The following is a 24,721-nucleotide window of genomic DNA, read 5'->3' as shown; positions in this document are numbered from 1 at the left end:
TCCTATCTCTTTAAGTTCTGTGCACAAATTCCCTTTACAATCCTTGACTGGCCCTACCCTTTCTCTGGTTATTCTCTTGTTCCACACATATGTGTAAAAAGCCTTGGGGTTTGCCTTGACACTATCTGTCATGGTTTTCTCATGCCCGCTTATAGCTCTCCTAAGCCCTTTCTTCAGCTCCTTCCTGGCTAACTTTTATCCCTCCAGAGCCTTTTCCGTTCCTCTTTTCCTAAACCTTACATAAGTCTCCTTCTTCCTCTTAACCAGTCGTTCAATCTCTCTTGAGAACCATGGCTCCTTCACTCAACTGCATCTTCCCTGCCTGCTAGGGACAAACATATCGAGCACATGCAGTATGCATTCCTTAAACAATCTCCACATTTCTGTGGTGCTCTTCCTTGACAACATCTGTTCCCAATTTATGTTACCCAGTTCTTGCCTAACTGAATTTTAATTACCCTTCTCAAATTATAAACTTTACCCTGCCGCATGTACCTATCCTTATCCGTATCTGCCTTTTTTTTGCTTCTGAAGTGAATAATTTCACATTTGTCCAAATTATCCTGCATCTGCAATTGATTTGCTCACTCACTCAACCTGCTGAGATTGTGCTGAAGGATCTCTGTATCCTCGTCACAGTACACCCTCCCATCTAACTTGGTAACATCTGCATGCTTGGAGATGTTACATTTTGCTCCCTCATCCAATCATTAATATATACTGTGAATAGCTGGGGTCCTTGCACTGATCTCTGTGGCACCCCACTGGTTACTCCCTGCCATTTTGAAAAGGACACATTAATTCCTACAGAGACAATAGGAACTGCCGATGCTGGAAAATCTGAGAAGTAAGGTGGTGTATATATATAGATAACAAGGTGTGGAGTTGGATGAACAAGTCAAGCAGCATCAGAGGAGCAGGAAAGTTTGACATTTCGGGTCTAGATTTTGAAGCTTGTGAAGTCCACATTGATACCATTGGGCTGCAGGGTTCTCAAGCGGAATATGAGGTGCTGTTCCTGCAAACTTCAGGTGGCATCATTGTGGCACTGCAGGAGGCCCAGGATGGACATGTCTTCTAAGGAGTGGGAGGGAAGTTGAAATAGTTCGCGACTGGGAGGTGCAGTTTTTAGTGAGAACCGAGTGTAGGTGTTCCTCAAAGTGGTTCCCAAGCCTCTGCTTGGTTTCCCCGATGTAGAGGAGGCTACAATGGGATACAGTATACCACATTAGCAGATGGGGCCTGGGGTGAGGGTGAGGGGGGAGGTGTAGTGGCAGGTGTAGCACTTCCTGTGGTTGTAGGGAAAAGTGCTGGGTGTGGTGAGCTGGAGGGGAGTGTGGAGCAGACAAGGGAGTCACGGAGACAGTGGTCCCTCTGGAAAGCAGATAAGGGTGGGGAATGAGAAAAATGTCTTTGGTGGTCAGGTCTGATTGTAGACGGCGGAAGAGTCGGAGGATGGTGCGTTGGATCTGGAGGTTGGTGAGGTGGTACGCGTGGATGAGGGGGATTCTGTTTTGGTTGTTATTGCAGGGAAGGGGCTGTGTGGGATGAGTTGTGGGAAATGCAGGAGACATGGTCAAGGGCGTTCTCAACCTCTGAGGGGGGGAGGTTGCGGTCCTTGAAAAACAAGGACGTCTGAGATGTTTGGGAGTGGAATGCCTCATCATGGAAGCAGATGCAGCAGAGGCGAAGGAATTGGGAATAGAGGATGGCATTTTTGCAGGAAGGTGGGTGGGAGGAGATGTATTCTAGATAGTTGTGGGAGTTGGTGGGCTTGAAATGGATATCAGTTTCCAGATGGTTGCAAAAGATGGAAATGGAGAGGTCCAGGAAGGAGAGAAAAGTATCAGAGATGGTCTAGGTGAACTTAAGGATGGGGTGGAAGGTGTTGGTGAAGTGGATGAACTGTTTGAGATCCTCGTGGGAGCACGAGACGGTACTGATACAGTCATCCGATATAATGGCGGAAGAGGTTGGGTTTAGGGCCAGTGTAGCTACGGAAGGGGGATTGTTCCACGTAACCTACAGAGGCAGGCATAGCTTGGGCCCATGCGGGTAACCTCCTCACACCCTGTTTGCTGAAAGGAAATTATTTTCCCAGTTGCTTCGTCACGTGTCACAGTGAGAATGTCACCTTCCATGTGGATTCCAAAATGGCTTTCTATTTCCTCAGCTGAGAATTCTTCTTCATTGTGGATGACCAGTTTGAGGATCCTGTCTGTTCCATGCCCCACATTTCTGCTCTCATTCCTTAGCTTTCACTCAGAATCACAGTGGGGTTTCCTTCATCCTTGCATTACACTCCAGCTGCCTTCACTTTCAATCTCCATTTCTGCCACCTCCAGAAAGTACCAGAAGATTCATCATCCACTATTCTTTCACAATCAGAAGGGGTCATTCTTGCCCTAATACCCATGTCACTCCTCAATCACCCTCAATGCCAATTCTTCATCCCACAGCATTTCATTCTGGAAGCACAGGCAGTGCAACACTCTTTCTTTAAGTTCCTTCCTGACATTTTCAAATTAAAAGTGATTTACTTGTATTTCTTTCATTTTGGTATACTGCATTTGCTGTTCATAACGTTTATAATGTTAAGACTAAGCACAGATTCGGTGATCACTTTGTGGAACAACTCCATTCATTTCACAAGCATGACCTTAAGCCTGTCATTTTAAGTTGTCAGTCCCAATTGGAATGATCTCTCTCCTCAGCAAACCTGTCAAATATCTCCCCGTTTTTTCAGAGATAATGGGAACTGCAGATGCTGGAGAATCCGAGATAACAAAGTGCAGAGCTGGATGAATACAGCAGGCCAAGCAGTCTCCCTGTTTTTGCTCTTTCTTGGTCTCGAGCCCCCAGTCAATTTACCCTATGTGTGCACTGGCTTAAAATCCATTACTTATGTAGTTTTTTACATTAAAAGACTTTCTAATGTTAACATGATTTCTCTGTTTACAGATGCTGGCCAACGTACTGTGCATTTTTTGAATTTATTCAATGCTTTATTCAGTCCCATTCTCTACATCACAACCAATTATCAAGCCTTATCACAAGTTCAATTCCATTCACCCTTAATTTTGCTGATAACATTCATGGATAACTTCATCAAATCTCATCTGAAGTACAGAGACAAAATCTGCAGCTGTATCTTTATAAATATTGTCAGTGAACATCCCAAAAAGTTAATAGATTAATCATATTTGATCTACTGGGTATAAATCCAAGCACTGTTGAAATAACTAAAACAAGCACATAAATCACAAAGGAATGAAGGCAAAACTTCAAAACCCACATTAAAGTAATGATGCATTGAATGGAAATATATTAGTATTTTAGATTTATTTACTGGACAGAAAGAGGGACAGTCAGTCCCTTCCACTAAATAAAGCTAGTTTTTGATTGGCCAGATAAACCAACATACAGACGATACCAGACACAATATCTGTGAAACATTATTATCTTTGTACTTGTAAGCACTCAGAGTGTGTGGTATCAGTGAAAGAATGTAAATGTTCAAAATAGTCTGCACTTGATAAGCCAACATCTGCTTTCTTTTCATAAAATATAAATGGCACCTTCTTCAGAGTTTTGAGCGGCATTTATTGTTTGGACTGGATCAAAAGCACTTGGAAATGGACTAATCTGGAAGTTCTGTAAAACAAAATTAATTTACAACATCTGTAAGTTATGAAAGAAACTAAAGTAACAGTAATTCTATCAAATTACCAGCAATTTTGTTCATTAAGATTGCCTTTCACAAGTCTTTCAAGCAGTTAATGTTGATGAGCTTCTACAGAATTAAAAAAATATGACCAGCCATAATTAATGTACCTTTTATGCTATGGCGATTATGTGACTTCTCATATTATAGCCAATTCACTTTTAATCTGATTGTTTTAAATACATTACTGATGTGGTTTTGTATTGCATTGTGAACATTATAAAGGGCATCAGAAGATGTAATTGTACGTGCAACAGGAAATTTAAAAGAACAAAATAATTCCACCAATAGTTTAAAGGCTCTGTGAATCCACTCTGGATTTCAAAATTATTTAAGTTACGCATCTCTCTCTCTATAGATTATTTATGTCTCTTAGGTTGGCAGATTCTCGTTTTGTTCCTCTATATTGCAAATCATGAAATGGCTTTAGAGATGCAGAAACTGCTGTTGTGGAGTTGAAGTTTGGCAGCAGGTGTGGAAGTGGTCAAGTGGTACTTGGGCATTATAGGTTGGCATTTCTTGCGTGATTACACAGCTACTAGCACTTTGCAAATGTATACATAAGAAATCAGTGAATTTTGTAGCGGGGTTGGGCAGGACATCAGGGCAAGCATCCTTAATATTTACAGGATAGCCAGATAGGCAATAATTCCCCTTAAGTCTGAAGATTCACCTGAACTGTCAGTGTGAATACTTATGGCTAAAGATTCTGGCCTTTCCACTTTTAGCCAGCCAAAACTTCCAGCCTTGGCCAGACTCCTTGCCTTCTGTCCATTGAACTGTAGTCATTTCTCTAGTCATCTTCCATGTAACTTAGACTACTGCCATCTCAATGGATGAATGCTCCGCGAAAAGTACAAAGCAGTGACGACTCATTCCAAAGTTTAGAAATATGGCTACTTTCCCTGGTGATGCCACTTACATGCAATAATTAATCTGAAAGCATGTGTTTCTCATGGAGAACTTAATTACAAAGTGGAACTAAATTCTGATGTACTGGCGTATTGATGAACATGTATGGCACTGATGCTTCTCATTGGAAAGCTCAGTGCACCTTGACAGGCCAGAAAGCCTCACTGCAAAGTTTCATCCTGCCATTGGGAATGTATTTTGGCCCTTTGCCCAATACAAATCTCCTTGTTTCCTCCTCCAGAGAGCAGGATGAGATTCCATCTGTGGTGGTAGTATGGGGTTCACATCTCGATCGCACTTTGATTTCTTACCGTTCTCCTTTATCACCTCTTTCCAGCACCTCACCCTGTTCAACCTCTCATTTAAGATGGTAAAAGGGGCGGAGGTGTGGCATTGTTGGTCAACGACAGTATTACAGTTGCAGAAAGGATGTTTGGGGACTTGTCAACTGAGGTAGTATGGGCTGAGGTTAGAAACAGGAAAGGAGAGGTCACCCTGTTGGGAGTTTTCTATAGGCCTCCGAATAGTTCCAGAGATGTAGAGGAAAGGAAAGCAAAGATGATTCTCGATAGGAGTGAGAGAGACAGGGTAGTTGTCATGGGGGACTTCAACTTTCCAGATATTGACTGGGACCACTATAGTTCAAGTACTATAGATGGGTCAGTTTTTGTCCAGAGTGTGCAGGAGGGCTTCCTGACACAGAATGTAGATAGGCCAACAAGGGGCGAAGCCACATTAGATTTGGTATTGGGTAATGAGCCCGGCCTGGTGTTAGATTTGCAAGTAGGTGAGCACTTTGGTGATAGCGATCACAATTCTGTTATGTTTACTTTAGTGATGGAAAGGGATAGGTCTATACCACTGGGGGAAAGGCAATTACGATGAGATTAGGCAAGATTTAGGGAGCATAGAATGGGGAAGGAAACTGCAGGGGATGGACACATTAGAAATGTGGAGCTTATTCAAGGAAAAGCTCCTGTGTGTCCTAGATAAGTATGTACCTGTCAGGCAGGGAGGAAGCTGTAGAGCGCGGGAGCCGTGGTTTACAAAGGAGGTGGAATGTCTGGTCAAGAGGAAGAAGGCTTATGTTAGGATGAGATGTGAAGGCTCAGTTAGGGCACTTGAGGGCTACGAGGTAGCCAGGAAAGACCGAAAGAGAGAGCTCAGAAGAGCCAGGAGGAGACATGAGAAGTTGTTGGCGGATAGGATCAGGGTAAACCCTAAGGCTTTCTATAGGTATTTAAGGAATAAAAGAATGACGAAAGTAAGATTAGGCCCAATCAAGGATAGTAGTGGTAAGCTGTGTGTGGAGTCAGATGAGATAGGGGAAGCGCTAAATGAATATTTTTCAACAGTATTTACTCTAGAAAATGACAATGTTGTCGAGGAGAATACTGAGATACAGGCTAATAGACTAGGTGGGATTGAGGTTCACATGGAAGAGGTATTAGAAATCCTTCAGAAGGTGAAGATAGATAATTCCCCTGGGCCGGATGGGATTTATCCTCGGATCCTCTGGGAGGCCAGGGAGGAGATTGCCGAGCCTTTGGCATTGATCTTTAACTCGTCATTGTCTACAGGAATAGTGCCAGATGACTGGAGGATAGCAAAATGTGGTTCCCCTGTTCAAGAAGGGGAGTAGAGACAACCCTGGTAATTATAGACCAGTGAGCCTTACCTCAGTTGTTGGTAAAGTGTTAGAAAAGGTTAAAAGGGATAGGATTTATAATCATCTAGAAAAGAATAAATTGATTAGGGATAGTCAGCACGGTTTTGTGAAGGGAAGGTTGTGCCTCACAAACCTTATTGAGTTCTTTGAGAAGGTGACCAAACAGGTAGATGAGAGTAAACCGGTTGATGTGGTGTATATGGATTTCAGCAAGGCATTCGATAAGGCTCCCCACAATAGGCTACTGTACAAAATGCGGAGGAATGGAATTGTGGGAGATATAGCAGTTTGGATCGGAAATTGGCTTGCTGAAAGAAGACAGAGGGTGGTAGTTGATGGAAAATGTTCATCCTGGAGACCAGTTACTAGTGGTGTACCGCAAGGGTCGGTGTTGGGTCCACTGCTGTTTGTCATTTTTATAAATGACCTGGATGAGGGCGTAGAAGGATGAGTTAGTAAATTTGCAGACGACACTAAGGTTGGTGGAGTTGTGGATAGTGACGAAGGATGCTGTAGGTTGCAGAGAGACATAGATAAGCTGCAGAGCTGGGCAGAGAGGTGGCAAATGGAGTTTAATGCAGACAAGTGTGAGGTGATGCACTTTGATAGGAGTAACCCGAAGGCAAAGTACAGGGCTAATGGTAAGATTCTTAGTAGTGTAGATGAGCAGAGAGATCTCGGTGTCCATGTACACAGATCCTTGAAAGTTGCCACCCAGGTTGACAGGGCTGTTAAGAAGGCATACAGTGTTTTAGCTTTTATTAATAGTGGGATCGAGTTCCAGAACCATGAGATTATGCTGCAGCTGTACAAAACTCTGGTGCGGCCGCACTTGGAATATTGTGTACAGTTCTGGTCACCGCATTATAAGAGGGATGTGGAAGCTTTGGAAAGGGTGCAGAGGAGATTTACTAGGATGTTGCCTGGTATGGAGGGAAGGTCTTACGAGGAAAGGCTGAGGGACTTGAGGCTGTTTTCATTAGAGAGAAGGTTGAGAGGTGACTTAATTGAAACATATAAAATAATCAGAGGGTTAGATAGGGTGGATAGGGAGAGCCTTTTTCCTAGGATGGTTACAGCGAGCACGAGGGGGCACAGCTTTAAATTGAGGGGTGAAAGATATAGGACAGATGTCAGAGGTCGTTTCTTTACTCAGAGAGTAGTAAGGGAATGGAATGCTTTGCCTGCAACGGTAGTAGATTCGCCAACTTTAGGTAAGTTTAAGTCGTCACTGGACAAGCATATGGACGTACATGGAATAGTGTAGGTTAGATGGGCTTTAGATCGGTATGACAGGTCGGCACAACATCGAGGGCCGGAGGGCCTGTACTGTGCTGTAATGTTCTATGTTCTTATTTTCTGCTCTCCTCCAATTCCTAGCTTTATTTTCTCCCCAAGATGTCCTTCCAGTTTTCCTTGACCTCTGTCTTGTCTGAGTTCTTATCTCTCGTGATTTCAATTTCCTTCACATATTATCTTGTCCTTCCTCCTCTAAATTCATGACACTTCCATAAAGGAGAAAATGCTGTAGATGCTGGAAATCTGAAGCAAACGTACAGAATGCTGCAAAAATGCAGCACATCTGGCAACATCTGTGGAGAGACAAATCAAAGAACAGTCACAGCAGACTCAAAACATTAGCTCTATTTCTCATTTCACGGATGCTGCCAGACCTGCTGAGCTTCTCCAGCAATCTCTGTGTCTTTTTCAGTACATTTCAGTCCTCCCAAATAATTATATCCACCTTAATTTACGGTCACAGCTATGACATTGTCATTTCCAATGAACTCTCTAATCCCATGTCTGTTTTACTTTCTTGAATTCCAGTCACTCCCTGGCACAGGACCCATCTATGCATGTTCACTTCTGCCCAAGGATTACAAACTTCAGCATTTCATAGAATCCCTCCTGTGTGGGAGAAGGTCGTTCGGCCCATCATGTTACCACTGGCCAGTTGAACAATTTCCCACCCTATCCCTTTAAGCCTGCATTTCCAATGGTGAACCCAACTAGCCTGTATACTTTTGGGCTGATCTGATCCAATCTGATCAACAACTGATTTAGCTGACCATTAGGAGATCTGACAAGACCCCATCAGGTCCTATCAGCCTCAGTCCTCCATCAAAACTGACTTGAGGTTTAATAAACTAAACTTCCAAAGGAAGCCTCAACATTTAATTTGATGGACTAAAGCTCATATTTATACTTAATTAGTACTGCTGGCATGTAAAGGTTCTTTCAATTTACTAACTTTATTTGGTTAACATTCTATCTGATACTAAATTCTGTTACTTCCATCATTGCCAACTCTTATTAATGCATTTATTTGAAGCAGCTCTACCTTTTTTAGTCAAAGCAGCATTAAATTCATTTATTTTACGGGACTGCATAGTGATAAAGTTATTGGACTCAGTCCAAGAAGCCAGATAATGTTATGGAGACAGGAGTTAAAATCCCATGAAGGCAGCAGGGGGATATTAATTTTGAAAATGTTGTTGGACAGAATCCTAAGGGACAGGATTTACATGTATTTGGAAAGGCAAGGACTGATTAGGAATAGTCAACATGGCTTTGTGTGTGGGAAGTCATGTCACACTAACTTGGTTGAAATTTTGATGAAGTAACGAAGTGGACTGATGAGCCCAGAGCAGTGCACGTGATCTATATGGACTTCAGTGAGGTGTTTGACAAAGTGCCTAACAGGAGACTGGTCAGCAAGGTTAGATCACATGAAATACAGGGAGAACTAACCATTTGGATACAGGAATGGCTCAAAGGTAGAAGACAGATGGTGATGCTGGTTGGTTTTCAGACTGGAGGCCTGTCACCAGTGGTGTGCCACAAGGATTGGTGCTAGGTCTACTGTTTTTCATCATTTATATAAATGATTTGAAAGCGGACATATGAGGTATGGTTAGTAAGTTTGCAGGCAACACCAAAATTGGAGGTGTAGTGAAGAGTGAAGAAGGTTATGTCAGAGTACAATGGGATCTGGATCAAATGGGCCAATGGGCCAAGGAGATCTAGATGGAGTTTAATCTAAATAAATGTGACGTGCTGTGTTTTGGAAAGGCAACTCAGATCAGGGTTTATACACTTAATGGTAGGGTCCTGGGTAGTGTTGCTGAACAAAGAGGCCTTGGAGGGCAAGTTGAAAGTGGAGTTGCAGGTAGACGGGACAGTGAAGAAGGCGTTTGGTATGTGTGCCTTTATTGGTCATTGCATTGAGTTTAGGAGTTGGGAGGTTCATGTTGAGGCTGTATAGGACATTGGTTAGGCCACTGTGTGTAATTCTGGTGACCCTGCTATAGGAAATATGTTGTGAAACTTTAAAGGATTCGGAAAAGAATTACAAGGATGTTGCTAAGGTTGGAGGGTTTAAGCTAAAGGAAGAGGCTGACTAGGCTGAGGCTATTTTCCCTGGAGCATCAAAGGCTGAGGGGTTACCTTATCGAAGTTTATAAAATCATGAAGGGGATGGATAGGGTAAATTCCCTGGAGTGAAGAGTCAAAAACTAGAGGGCATAAGTTTAAGGTGAGGGGAAAAGATCTAAAAGGGACTTAAGGGGCAACTTTTTTGTGCAGAGGGTGGCGTGTATGTGGAATGAGCTGCCAGAGGAACTGGTGGAGGCTGGTATAATTACAACATTTAAAAGGCATCTTGATGGGTCTCTGAATTGGAAGGATTTCAAGGGATATGGGCAAAATGCTGGTAGATGGGACTTGATTTATTTAGGATATCAGGTTGGCATGAATGCGTTGGATTGAAGGGTCTGTTTCCATGCTGTACAGCTGTACGATTCGAAAACTAACACATTGAATGAAATGCTCATCTCATTATAAAGATCACGCAACAACCACATTGTGATAAAATCCATCTAGTTCATTAATGTCCTTTCGGATAGGAAATCTTCTGTCTTTAGTTGGTTTAGCCAAGATGTTACTCTAGGAGCACAACAATGTGGTTGACACTTAACTCCCCATTGAAATGACTTGCTAAGCCATTTAATTAATTAAAAAAAAATCTCTGGTGGAAATGTTGAAAGAGAATGAAAGCAGACAGCGTACACACACAATTAACTGGAGTAAACAATTGAAACAACAAAGGCAGACCATAAAAGGGGCAACACACAAACACCCGGGGAGATACAACATCAATTACAGAATGAAAACAGTGCGGAAAGAGGCCATTTGACCCATTGCATTGACTCTGTCTCTGCCAGAGCTGTTCAATTAGTTCCATCTCAATCTTGAACATACCAAACAACTGAGCCTCCACAGTCCCCTGGGACAGAAAGTTCCAAAGATTCACTGCCCTCTGAGTGAAAAGATTTCCCCTCATCTCAGTTTTAAGTGATGACCCTTATTCGGAGAACTGCATCTCCCGTGACCCTTGGCCATCCTGTATCTTCCCTGCTCATGTAAGAATTTTGTTTCAAACACAAAGAATACTGGAGAAACTCAGCTGGTCTGGTAGCATCTTGGATAAAGAAACAGTGTTAATGTTTTGACTCTAGCATGACTCTTCAGAACAGAATTTTGTGTGTTTGAATAAGATCACCTCTCATTCTTCTAAAACCTAGAGAATACAGGCCAGTTTATTAATTGTTCCTCAAAGAACTCTCGATTCCTAGGATGAACTTTTACTGCATTACTTCTGTGACAAGCATGTCTTTCCTTATGTATGGTGATCAAAATGGCGCATGATTTATTTAGTGTGGTCTCATGAAGGCTCTATTTAAATGCATTAAGACAACTTTACTGCTATGCTCCACTTCTCTTGTTATGAAGGCCAACATATCGTTTATCCTCTTATAAGCTTGCTGTAACCTACATGCTAAATTCCAGTGATTCAAGAAAAAGCCTAGCCAAATTCCTTTGAAAGGAATAAAAACAGAAGTTGCTGGAAAAGCTCAGCAGGTATGGCAACATCTGTGAAGAAAAATAATCAGAGTTAATGTTTTGGATCCAGTGACCCTTCCTCCCAGTTCTGAGGAAGGGCCACCGGACCCGAAACGCTAACTCTGATGTTTTCCTTCACAGATGCTGCCGGACCTGCTGAGATTTTCCAGCAACTTCTGTTTTTGTTCCTGATTTACAGCATCCACAGTTCTTTTGGTTTTTATTAAATCCCTTTGAAGCTCAACACTTCACATTAAAAAAAACTGTACATTTCTGCCAAAGTGGATAACCTTACATTTCTCCACAATGTATTCCTTCTGCCAAATTCTTTTATTGGTCACTTAGCTTCTCCAAATCTCCCTGAAGAATCTTTGCATTCTCCTCATGATTCCCACTCTCACGTACTTTTGTGTCCTCTGCACACTTGAGAATATTGCATTAAGTTTGCACACCAAACCACTGATATATGCTGTGAACAGACGGAGCCCAAACACCATTGTACTCCATTGGTCACAGGCTGCCAGTCTGAAAATTATCCATTTATTCTTACTGTCTGGTTTTTGTCTGTTAACCAGTTCTCAATTCATGCCTGTATATTTCAGCCATCCAATATTTTAAGTTTGTTTAGTAATCTCTCATTTAGGGCCTTATTGAAAACCCTGTGAAAATATAAATATACCATATCCACCAGTACACCTTTACTTGTTTTGCTAGTAGCATCCTTAATAAAACTCTAAAAGGCTTGTCAAACACGAATTCTCTTTTATAAATCCATATTGACTCTGCTCAATCTTATCATTATTTTTAAAGTAGTCTTTTATTGGATCCCTTAATAAAGATTCTAGCATTCTTCCTATGACTATTTTCAGGCTAACAGACTGTAGGTTAACATTGAACATAGAACATAGAACAATACAGCACAGTACAGGCCCTTCAGCCCATGATGTTGTGCCGAATTTTTACCCTAAACTTAAAGTCTATCTAACCTCCGCCCCTACCTTATGTTATCTAATAGTCGCTTAAATGCACCGAATGATGCCGACTCCACTACCCTCTCCGGCAATGCATTCCACGCCCCTACCACTCTCTGAGTAAAGAACCTACCTCTGACATCTCCCCTATATCTACCTCCACTCACTTTAAAACTATGCCCCCTCCTAATACCTACCTCCATCCTAGGAAAAAGTCTCTGGCTGTCTACTCTGTCCATAGCTCTGATCATTTTGTACACCTCTATCAAGTCACCTCTCATCCTTTGTGCTTCTAAACAGAAGAGCCCTAGCTCTCTCAACCTTTCCTCGTAAGACCTTCCCTCCATTCCAGGCAACGTCCTGGTAAATCTCCTCTGCATGTCTTTCACATCTTTCCTGTAATGAGGCAACCAGAACTGGTCACAATACTCCAGATGTGACCGAACCAGGGTTTTGTATAGCTGAAGCACAACTTCACGGCTCTTGAACTCAATCCCTCTATCAATGAAAGCTAACACACCATACGCTTTCTTAACAACTCTATCTACCTGGGTGGCAGCTTTTAGGGAACTGTGGACATGAACCCTAAGATCCCTCTGCTCCTCCACACTGCCAATAATCTTTCCATTAATCCTGTATTCTGCTTTCGAGTTTGTCCTTCCAAAATGAATCGCCTCACACTTTTCAGGGTTAAACTCCATCTGCTACTTCTCAGCCCAGCTCTGCATCCAGTCAATGAACCTTTGTAATTTAGAACAGCTCTCTGCACTATCCACAACTCAACCCACCTTCGTATTGTCCGTGAATTTACTAATCCACCCTTCCACTCCTACATCCAAATCATTTACAAAAATCACAAATAGAAGAGGACCCAGATCCCTGTGGTACACTACTCGTAACTGAGCACCATGTTGAATATTTTCCATCCACTACCACTCTTTGTCTTCTAATGGTCAGTCAATTCTGAATCCAATCTGCCACATTTCCCCCATCCCATGCATCCTTATGGTGTGCATGAGCCTACCATGGGGAACCTTATCAAACGCCTTACTTAAATCCATGTATACCACATCCACTGCTCTACCTTCATCCACGTGTTTGGTCACCTCTTCAAAGAATTCAACAAGGTTTGTGAGGCATGATCTACCCCTCACAAATCCATGCTGACTATCACGAATCAAACTGTGCCCATTCAAGTGATCATACATCCTATCTCTCAGAGCCCTTTCCAATCATTTGCCCACCACTGATGTAAGACTAACTGGCCTGTAATTTCCAGAGTTATCCCTATTCCCTTTTTGAACAATCAATCTTGTTCTTTTTTCCTCTTTTTCTTAAATAGTTGGGGTTACATTTGTCACTTTCCAAACTGTAGGGATGATTCAGGACTCTAAAGAATTGTGAAAGTTTACCATTAATGAATCTTGAAAGACACCACTTTAACACTCTGAGATGCAGATCGTCAGCTCTACAGGAACCTGTATATCTTTTAATTCATTGGATAAAGGCATCACCAGCTTGGCCAACATTTAGGATTTTACCACAAAACCACTCAGTTCCCATGTTATAAAGGCTCATAGATTGCCACTACTTATAAAGCCGAAGACTGCATATGCATTCTTAACCATTTTGTCAAAATTGCCCTGACACCTACAATGATTTGTGCACGTTCTACTGACAGATTCCACTTATATCCAAAAAGTTCACAAGAATGTCTACTTACAAGTTTTGTGTTATCTGCAAAGTATGAGATTGCGCCTTGGATCCAACAAGTTTGGGTCACTAAATAGACCAATAAAAGCATTGATCCTAACACCAACTTGGGAAAACTAATCTTGCATCTGTTAAGCAACCCTCCCCTCCACACCTCCACCAATTCCTCACCCCACCCCCTGCCAACAGTGTAGTTTCCTGCCACTTAGGTCGATGCCATGTCCATTCTGCTCTTGCCCTTGGGCTTTAACTGTGCCGAAAGGCCCATTACATTGTACCTTATAAGGACATATGGGTAGAACATACAGTATGGAGAGTTTGCTCTGCCATTTAATATGATTACTGGCTTCAAACTTCTGCCTGCTCCTCATATCCCTTGATTTCTATGGACAGCAAAGATCTTCCTATCTCAGTGAGTCTTTAGAACTCTCTTCCCCAGAAATGACAGAGGTGGGAGTCACAGAATACTTTTAAAGCAAAGGTAAATAGCTTCCATTCTGAAGGTCAAGTGTAGGTTGAAATTATACGATGAATGGCAGAACCCTTAGGAGTATTGATGTGCAGAGGGATCTGGGTATGCAGGTCGATAGATCACTGACAGTGACAGCACAGGTAGATAAGGCAGTAAAAAAAGCCTATGGCATGCTTGCCTTCATTGGAAGGGGCACTGAGTGTAAGGGTAGACAAATTATCCTGCAGCTTTACAGAACTTTAGTTAGGCCACACTTGGAATGTGCTTACAGTACCAGAAGGATGTAGATGCTTTGGAGAGGGTACAGAAAAGGTTTACCAGGATGTTGCCTAATATGGAGATTTTAGCTAAAAAGAAAGATTGTATAAATGGCGGAGTGGACTTGATGGGCAGAATGGCCTTACTTCCACTCCTATGTCTTATGGTCTTGTGGTCTTATGGATAGACTGGGTTTGTTTTCACTGGAACGCATGTGGTTGATGGGTGACCTGATAGAAGTTTATAAGATTGTGAATGGCATGGATAGAGTGGAAAGTGTGAGGCTCTTCCTCAGGGTGGAGGGGTCAATTAGGGGACATGAGGGGGGAAATTTAAAACAGATGTGACAGACAAGTTTTTCACACAAAGGGTGGTGAGTACCTGGAACACACTGCCAGAGGAGCTGGTGGAAGCAGACACAATAGCACCATTGAAGAAGCACCTGGGTGAATACACGAATAGGAAGGGAATAGAGGGATATGGATCCTGTAGGTGACGACAGTTTTAGTATGGAAGGGCAAAATGTGGTCATGCAGGCTTGGAGGGCAGAATGGCCTGTTCCTGTGCTGTATTGTTCTTGACTAACAAAGAAGTCACTGGTTATCAGGGGTAAGCAGGAATGTGGAATTGAGGAATGTGGCCTCAATTAGCTATGAATTTATTGAACAATGATGCAGGTTAGAGGGATTGATTGGTCTATTCTTGACCCCAATTTTTACATATGTTCCCCACTGCTTGTTTTATGTACACGGGAGAACGTGCAGACTATCTGCTGCCCTTGCTCTCCTAGGTGGTATGGTTGTAGTTTTGGAAGGTGCAGTTGAAGAAGTTTTGATGAGATGCTGCAGTTATTTTGTAGATGGCACACACTGCTGCTACTGTGAGCTGCTGGTGGAGGATGTCAATATTTAAGGTGGTGAATGGGGCAATCAAGTGGGGCTCTTTGTTTTGGATAGCAAGAAACCGCTTGTGTGTTCTTGGAGCAGAAGTCACCCAGGCAAGTGAAGAACATTCCATCAGACTGCTTACATTCACTTTTTGATAGTGGGCAGACTTTCAGGAGGAAGGAAATAAGTTGCTTGGCACTGAGTTCCCAGTCTGTTACCTGCTCTTGCAGCCACAGTCTTTACATTGTGAGTCCAATTAAGATTCTGGTCAATGGTAAACAGAAATTGTTGATAATGTGAGATTCAGAGATGGCAGTACCATTGAATTTCAAGAGGTATAGTTAGATTCTCCCACGTTGGAGCAATACATTACGTATCTCCTCTCTGATGGTTCTCCTTTCTGAGGAGTTGTGAATGGTACTGAACATTATACAATCATCACTGGCCATCCCTACTTATGCTAGAGTAAAGAAGATCTTTTAAGTAGCAATGAAAGTGGTCGGGCCTGGGACTTAATGCTGAGGAACTGCTGCAGGAATGTTGTTTTTCCCAGTATGGGGAATCTGCAACATGGGGCACAGTCTCAGGATAAGGTCCTTATATTACAGGACTCAGCTGAGGGAAAACTTCATTACGCAGATAGTTGTGGATGTTCAGATTTTGGTTAATTCAAAGATGGAAAAGATAGACTTTCTGAAGCACATTAATGGATGGGGGAGTGGGTGGGAAGTGGAGTAGAGACAGAAGATCAACCATGACTACAGTGAATGACCAAGTAAACTCTACTCCTCCTATTTCATATATTCCAGTGTTTAAATTAAGCTCGTTATTTCTTATTATAGAAACTTAGAAAATCAGAGCATGAGTAGGCCATTTGGTCCTTTGAGTTTGCTCTCCCATTCAATATGATCACGGCTAATCATCCTATTCAGTATCCTGTTCCACTTCCTCCCTATACACTTTGATCCTTTTAACCGAAAAAACTATATTTAACTCTATCTTGAAAACATTCAATGATTTGGTCTCAACCTCTTCTGTGGCAGAGAATTCCATAGGCTCACCATTCTCTGGGTGAAGAACTTTCTCCTCATCTCACTTCTAATTGACTTACCCTGCACCATTAGACTGTGAACCCTGGTTTTGGACTCTCCAGATTCAAATGGACATTTTCTTATTTCAGTCACCCTATCATTAATTGTACGTTTAAGCAATTCCTTGACAACAGGCTAACTGGTCTATAATTCCCTGGTTTTAAACTACGTTTTTCTTAAACAGCTTAGTGACATGCACTGATTTCGAATCTAAAGGAATGGTTTCAGAATAGAGGAGGGATTAGGAGATTTACATTTGGAACATTTGCAACATTTTCACCTACTTGCTTGGGAATGAAAGCATGTGGTTTTGAAAATATGTTACTCTTTAGTGCCATTATTTTCTGGGTTATTCTAGTTATGCTGATTTTGGTCAGTTTCTGCCCCTGACACAACACTAATCTCCTTTGAATGTCAGGGATACTGGCATCTGCTCCTATAAATATATATTCCTGAAATAAATTTCCCTCCATGTCTCTTGATGTATTAACTTTAAAATTGAAGGTTTTGTTTCACAGTTTTATTGACAGACAAATATATTTATAAACATATAATTGATATATAATAGATACGTCTATTCAATATATTCATTCTTCCCAAACCATTGGGCATAAATTCAATCTCTTAATAACTATATTTTCTCAATTTTGGTATCAAGGCTTAAGACTGAGAAGAGCTGGGAGTAATGACAGCCTGTTTCTTTCTGTACACACAGTTGGGGCAGAAAAATTACAAAGTAAATTGCTATCTTTTCCTTTATTATGTTAATTGTCATCAGTTTCATTGTTAATATTGTTAAAGCTCCCTGGAGATTGTCCCTGCCCCTTCCTGCAGATGTGACGCAGGGCGCGGAAGTGGCTGCTGGGGACCGGAACTAGTGGGTGGCAGGATCCAGTCGCTTTCTCGGAGTTTCTGAAAACTGCTGCGAGGCCCCGGGCCTGCACCGAGACCGAGAGATCATGTCAGATGAGCTGGCAAAGCAGCTGGTCAGTTATAAGGCACAACTTCAACAAACAGAAGCTGCATTATCTACTGATGCAGAAAATGAAGATCTCCTTAAATTACAAAAAGATTTGCAGGGGGCCGGACTCTCGGAAGCTGCGAGTGGGACTGCGCGCCGTAGCAACGACAGCAGTCAGCCGAAGGAGAGGCCTCCGGTGGACGCGAAGATGGATCCCCAGCAGCTGGAAGATACTGCAGTGGCGTATTTTGTTGTTTGCTGACATACACCATTGAAACCAGCAACAACAACAAAAATAACCATGTCGACCAAAGTGGAGCAGTCCAGCCTAGGAGAAGGGCAACTCTGACTCCAAACCCGGATTGAGAGAACTCGTCAGCCTTGGCAGGCAGTCCCTCTAGGAGAAGGAAAACTTTGAATTTCAACCTACAGCCTCGCGGCCACCGCAGTCGTCTCAGCTTGCTGTGCCATTGTGTAACGTCCCCTGGCCTGAAGAGTGGTGTCGGTTCGCGCGTACCAACTGTCACGATAAAACTACGCCACGCAGGTGGGAAGAAAAGTCCTACAGCTTTGGAGGAGGGGCGTACCGGCAGGTGTTAGATGACACTAGAAGCCGCAGTCTCAAATCTGCATGTAGGCGGCTCAGACCAATGGGTCGTCTGTCTGTTGACTCGAGGCAACAACAGCATTCGGCAGCCCTCTGAGTGACCAAGCAGCCCTCTTCAGGGACAGCACTGCTTGCTCTGAACAGAGATGGACCTAGAAAAGGCAGTTCAAAGAAAACTTGCCTTATCATCACCTGGTTGGTTTGCCGCGGCCAACGAGCATCTCCCTCAAGCGGTAAGATCAAACAGATTAAATCTAAACACTCAACAAACCTCAAGCTAGCCTGCTGGAACATACGCACAATGCAAGACTTGCCAGCAAACGAATGCCCGCAAAGACGATCGGTCCTCGTCACACGCGAACTGTCCCGGCTGAACATCGATATCGCTGCTCTCAGTGAAGTCCATTTCGCAGACCAAGGTTCGTTGGTAGAACATGGTGCAGGCTACACTCTGTTCTGGTCTGGCAGAAGCAGCACCGACAACAGACTCTCAGGAGTAGGTTTCATGATCAAGAAGACAATCGCCGACAAGCTCCAAAGTCTACCAATCGGCCAATCTGATTGCCTCATGACCCTGTGACTCCCACTACAAGCCAACCAGTTTGCCACTCTTGTGAGCATCTACGCCCCCACACTGCAAACTGAGCCCACAGTCAGAGAAGCCTTCTACGACCAGCTCAAATTTCTCCTCCTGAAAGTCAGCACGAAAGACAAACTCATCGTCCTAGGCAACTTCAATGCGAGGGTGGGCAACGACTCAGAGGCATGGCCTGGAGTCCTGGGTCGGCATGGCATTGGAAGCTGTAACGACAATGGGAGGCTGCTTCTGGAGCTCTGTACAGAACTCGGGCTGGTGGTAACAAACACACTGTCCCAACAGAAAGCAAGATTCAAGACGACTTGGAAGCATCCCCGATTCAAACAGTGGCACCTCCTGGACTACGTCCTAGTGTGCCAAAGGGATAGGTCGGACGTCCTACAGACCAAGGCTATGCTGAGTGCGGGCTGCTACATGGACCATAGGCTGGTACGGATGAAAGTAAGACTAGTAGTCAAGCCAGTGACAAAGGAGAGGGGACCATGTTCCAAGAAAATCAACGTAAACAAGCTCCACAATCTTCATGATGAATTCCAGTCCAAGCTAGAGGAGAGACTGAAATCCAAGGACTCATTGGACACAGATGGCAACACAGGAAAGACATGGGATCACCTGAAGTCCGCAATGCGAGATACAGCTGTTCAGGTAGCTGGATACACCTCTAGGAGGAACAGAGACTGGTTTGACAAAAATGACACTGAGATACAGACTCTCCTCCAGAAGAAACACTCTGCCCATCAGACCTTGCTCTCCAGATCTGACGACAAAACAGCCAAAGCAGAATACAGAGCTGCATGCAGCACCCTGCAAGCTAACCTCAGAATGATGCAAAACGACTGGTGGTCAAAACTGGCAGAACAAACACAGCAGTATGCAGACACTGGAAACACCAGAGCTTTTTATGAGTCTCTGCACACGATGTATGGACCGACCCGCCAACTTCAGGCCCCTTTGCGCTCTGCTGACGGTGCCAGTTTGACTACTGACAAAGAAGCCATTATGGAGCAATGGACAGAACACTATGAGAACCTTTTCACGGACAATCACCGAGTACAAACAGCGTTCATCGAGAGAATCCCGCAGCAGGATATCAGATCCGAACTTGACCGTCCACCAATGCTGGATGAGGTTCAATCTGCCATCTCTAAGCTGAAACTCCACAAAGCCCCCAGTATTGACGGAATCCCTGCAGAAGTATACAAATTAGGAGGAGCTTCGCTCCTGAACGAACTCACCAACCTATTTGCACTCTGTTGGGAACAAGGTGAGGTGCCAGCTGATCTACGTGACTCTGTGATAGTCCCCCTGTATAAGAACAAGGGTGAGAAATCGGACTGTTTGAACTACAGAGGTGTCACTCCGCTGTCTATGGCCGGGAAGATTCTCTCCAGAATCCTCTTGGACAGACTGATTCCCACCATTGCGGAGGACAACCTGACAGAAAGTCAATGTGGTTTCAGAGTGAACAGAGGCACATCTGGCATGATCTTCGCACTACGTCAACTTCAGGAGAAATGCCGTGAGCAGAACTTTGGACTGTACGCGGCATTCATTGGCCTCACCAAAGCCTTCGATACTGCTGCGACGGTCTATGGAAAATCCTGGGGAAGTTCGGATGCCCTCCTAAGTTCTTAACCATCCTACAGCAACTTCATGAAGGTCAGAGCGGCAGGGTGAAATACAACGGTGACCTATCACACCCGCTCCCCATCAGCAACGGCGTGAAGCAGGGCTGCGTCTTGGCACTAACGCTCTTCACCATCTTCTTCAACATGATGCTGCAGGAAGCAAAGGAGGGCATCACGAACAGCACCTACATTCGCTTCCGCCTGGACAGCAATATCTTCAATCTGCGTCGCTTCCTCGCTCGCGCGAAGACAACACGGGAACCCATCATGGAGCTGCTGTATGCAGACAACTGCGCTCTACTCACACACACAGAAGATGTGCTACAGACTGCAGTGACACACTTCTCCGAAGCTGCAAAGGCTTTCGGGCTAGCGATCAATCTGAAGAAGACGGAGATCCTGTACCAGAAGCCACCTTGCAGCGCATACAAGCCATTTCGAATCTCGATCGATGGCCACCCCCTCAACACGGTCAAACGCTTCACGTACCTGGGAAGCATAACCTCCAACGATGCTACAGTCACAGGAGACATCGACAATCGCCTTGCGAAAGCAAGTAGCGCCTTTGGGCGACTGCGGAAGCGTGTATGGGGAAACCACTCGATAAGCATGTCGACGAAAATCCAGGTTTACAAGGCTGCGGTCATCATCACACCGCTCTACGGCTCCGAGGCCTGGGTTCTGTATTGGAAACAGATGCAGCTGCTGGAATGATTCCACCAAGGTTGCCTGCGCTCTATATTGGGCATCACCTGGCAGGACCGCATCTCTAACAACCAAGTGCTGGAAAAGGCCCGGCTCCCCAGCAACGAAGCGACCCTTCTCCTGAAGCAATTTTGATGGTTGGGTCACGTATCGCGGATGGACAACACCAGAATACTCAAGACAGCGTTCTTCGGGGAACTCTGCGATGGCAAAAGAAACTGCGGTGCTCCGCGCAAGTGCTACAAGGACCAACTGAAGCAACAGCTGTCTCAGGCCGGCATCGCCTCAACAGAATGGCAAAAGCTGGCCTCTAACAGGGATGCATGGCGGAAGGAAACTACGACGGTGACGGAGCAGTTTGAATGTTCGAGGAGAGCAGCTGCAGAGGACAGATGGGACACAGGAAGGAGCCCTCACCTCAAGCCCCGCTGTCCGGAGCATTCCCCTACCCACAGTGCCCCAGAATCTGCAGGTCCAGGAAAGGACTCTACAGCCACCAACGGTCGTGCCAACAAAATCGCTGACGAATCTCTTCCCAACTGATCTTCGCCAGCGAAGAAGCTGCCATCACATTGTTAAAGCAGTACTTTGGAAGTGGTGAGGAGATAATGGGAACTGCAGATGCTGGAAATTCCAAGATAATAAAATGTGAGGCTGGATGAACACAGCAGGCCAAGCAGCATCTCAGGAGCACAAAAGCTGACGTTTCGGGCCTAGACCCTTCATCAGAGTGGTATTTGTTTTACAGTCCTCCCGAAGAACCAAACTTTGCAGGCAAAACGATACCTCATTAGATCACCTTTAATTAAAGTGGGATATATTCAAGAAGATTTTTTGTACAGTATCATTATAAAGGTACCTGTCCTATTTGATCAGATTTATGTGTAGTCGAACCAATATTCATTCTTCTCTGCTCAAGAAGAGCTCTGTATTTTATTCCACTGCTATGTGTATCCGTGGGATGATTTCTTCTTGTAAATGCTTCAAGAATTAAAAATACAACAATAATTAACAGTGAAAAATACACGATATATTTCACCAAATGTCCCAATCCATCAGCTTGATACTTTCTGGTACACTAAAAATTTGGCATGATAACTATGAACGTTAGAGCATTTCTCAATTTTTTTCTGCATCAAGTGATATTGCAGTGTTTTATCTTTAGGTCTATATTCTAGAACTGAATTTAAAGTTAGCATGATTCTATAATATACAAGTGCACTAACAAAAACCAGTGACTGGTCAATACAATCAATTCTCCTAATGCACTGCTTTAAGTTAAATTTTACTGCCATGTTTTCAAGATAAACAGCAAAATGAGCATATTTCTCAGGTCTTATCTCATTATTTTTAATCCTGATACAGTTCTTTGTGCAATATTGGATGCAACATTTTCCTTTCCAACTCCATATTTTAAGAAATCCTAATCATTGTGCACCTTAGTTTATAATAGCTTGCTGACTGGAGAAACAGCAGGTCTTCAGAATGCCAGCCAATATCAATTTGCAGCTCAGTCACACCAAATATATTGAATGGACACAATCTGTCAAACCAGAAATTTTCCCAAGCATCTTTGTGATTTTTTAAAGTATTTACATCATTATCCCATATCATTTGGATCAATTTATTTGGTCCATAAGATTGATATACTTAACCTAGTGTTTTCAGCGACTTCACTCTATGCGCCAATTTCCGATAGTTTTGGCAGAGCTTTTACTAAAGCTGTGACAGATCGTTCATTGTTAAGTTCATATTTTATGGCATTTTATTCTTCATCTCTGGGTGTCTGGTGCAAAGTGGCACAAGGACAAATGAATTAAATGGTTAAATAGTGATGAGAGATAATGGAACTGCAGATGCTGGAGAATCCAAGATAACAAAGTGTGAAGCTGGATGAACACAGCAGGCCGAGCAGCATCTCAGGAGCACAAAAGCTGACGTTTCGTATTCCGCTTGGGAACCGTGCAGCCCAATGGTATCAATGTGGACTTCACAAGCTTCAAAATCTCCCCTTCCCCCATTGCATCCCAAAACCAGCCCAGCTTGCCCCGCCTCCCGAACCTGTTCTTCCTCTCACCTATCCCCTCCTCCCACCTCAAGCCGCACCTCCATTTCCTACCTACTAACCTTATCTCGCCTCCTTGACCTGTCCGTCCTCCCTGGACTGACCTATCTCCTCCCTACCTCCCACCTATACTCTCCTCTCCACCTATCTTGTCTCTCCATCTTCAGTCCACCTCCCCCTCTCTCCCTATTTATTTCAGAACCCTCTCCCCATCCCCCTCTCTGATGAAGGGTTTAGACCCGAAACGTCAGCTTTTGTGCTCCCGAGATGCTGCTTGGCCTGCGGTGTTCATCCAGCTTCACACTTTGTTAAATGGTTAAATACATGGCTTAAGAAATCCAGAGAAAGGTAGGCAACTAATGGAAAAAGACAAGGAATAACCTCCTTTTTAGGGAGAAACAAAATGAAAAGGCAGGCTGGAGATGTCTGTTAATGATAACTTGATAATAAATGATGGGAAAAGGTAGTAGAGAGAAAGCTGAAATCTGAGAAAATCAAACACAGTCATTTTAAATGAAACTAGAAATAATTAGGCCAGAAGACACATGAGTGTAGTTTATAAGATTCTAACCGTAGTTTTAGTCTCAAGCAAAGAATAAATCAGAAAGCTAAATGTATATTTGACAGGATTAACACAGGAATCATTCTTGGGTGATAGGGGAGGTGTTAGGACAGAGGGACAGTAGGAATGGTCACTAATCTTCATATTGCGTGAAAACCAAATACTGTGGAGGCAACACTAAGTTTGCAGAAAATTTTTAAAAATATTTCATGAGATGTCAGCCTCATTTGCAAGGCCAGTATTTGTTGCCTGTCCCTAACTGTCCATGGGGATGTCTTGGGCCTTTAAAGTCCGAAGTTATGTAAGTACAACCAAAGGCTGTTCAAGTTGAAATTCCATGTTTATGACCTAGTACCAATGAAGGGACAATATAATTGTGATGTTGGGATACTGAGCGAGATGGAAGAAAGTTACAGGAACTGGTGTTCACATGTATTTTCTGCTATTGCCATCATATTTTGTAGAACTTACAGGCTTGGAAAATGTTGTTGAAAGATGCTTGGCAAATTGCTGCAGAGCATTTCTTCAATGGCTGATACTGCTGCCATTGTGCAGGAAGTGAATAGTTATATTGGTGGATGGGTGTGGACCAGGAGGGCTGCTTTTTCCTCTGTGTTGAGCTTCTTGAATATTGGTGGGGCTGTACCCATCCAGGCAGTGAACAGCATTCCATCATACTTCTGACATGTGTCTTGTTGATGGTTGTTTGGGACGTAGGAGGAGTTCATGTAACATAGTTTTCTAGATCAGTGAGTCCAGGAACCAATTAGGGAACAGGCATTTTACATTTAGAATAAGGCAAAATGATAGGGTTAATTAATAATAACTTAGTAATAAAGGAGCCTTCCAGAGGACAGTGGTCATTGTATGAAGGAATTTTATATTGAACATGACAGATTTAGTTTGATATTAAGGTCTTGAATCTGGACATAGCAAACCAAGTAGGTGTAATGGATGATTTGGGTGGTTCATAAGTTTGAATAAATATAAATTTCT

General features: G+C 43.4%; 1 protein-coding gene across 6 annotated transcripts in view; it reads right to left on the bottom strand.

Annotated features, from left to right (window-relative positions):
- Positions 1-24,721, bottom strand: part of cep126 (centrosomal protein 126) — a 101,245-nt gene that overhangs the window by 8,190 nt on the left and 68,334 nt on the right. For 5 of the 6 annotated variants that reach the window (XM_048533290.2, XM_048533291.2, XM_048533292.2 and 2 more), the window contains 2 exons: positions 21,958-22,079; positions 3,579-3,654 (listed from right to left, as the gene is read on the bottom strand). In XM_048533290.2, the coding sequence (XP_048389247.1) occupies positions 3,579-3,654; positions 21,958-22,079 (198 nt within the window). The remainder of the gene's footprint in view (positions 1-3,578; positions 3,655-21,957; positions 22,080-24,721) is intronic. The other variant, XR_007247785.1, reaches the window with a different exon arrangement.

Source organism: Stegostoma tigrinum, chromosome 6, assembly GCF_030684315.1.
Source record: "Stegostoma tigrinum isolate sSteTig4 chromosome 6, sSteTig4.hap1, whole genome shotgun sequence".
Classification (NCBI taxonomy): domain Eukaryota; kingdom Metazoa; phylum Chordata; class Chondrichthyes; order Orectolobiformes; family Stegostomatidae; genus Stegostoma; species Stegostoma tigrinum.
The sequence above is the reverse complement of the archived record's forward strand: the minus strand, read 5'-3'. Positions and strand labels throughout refer to the sequence as shown.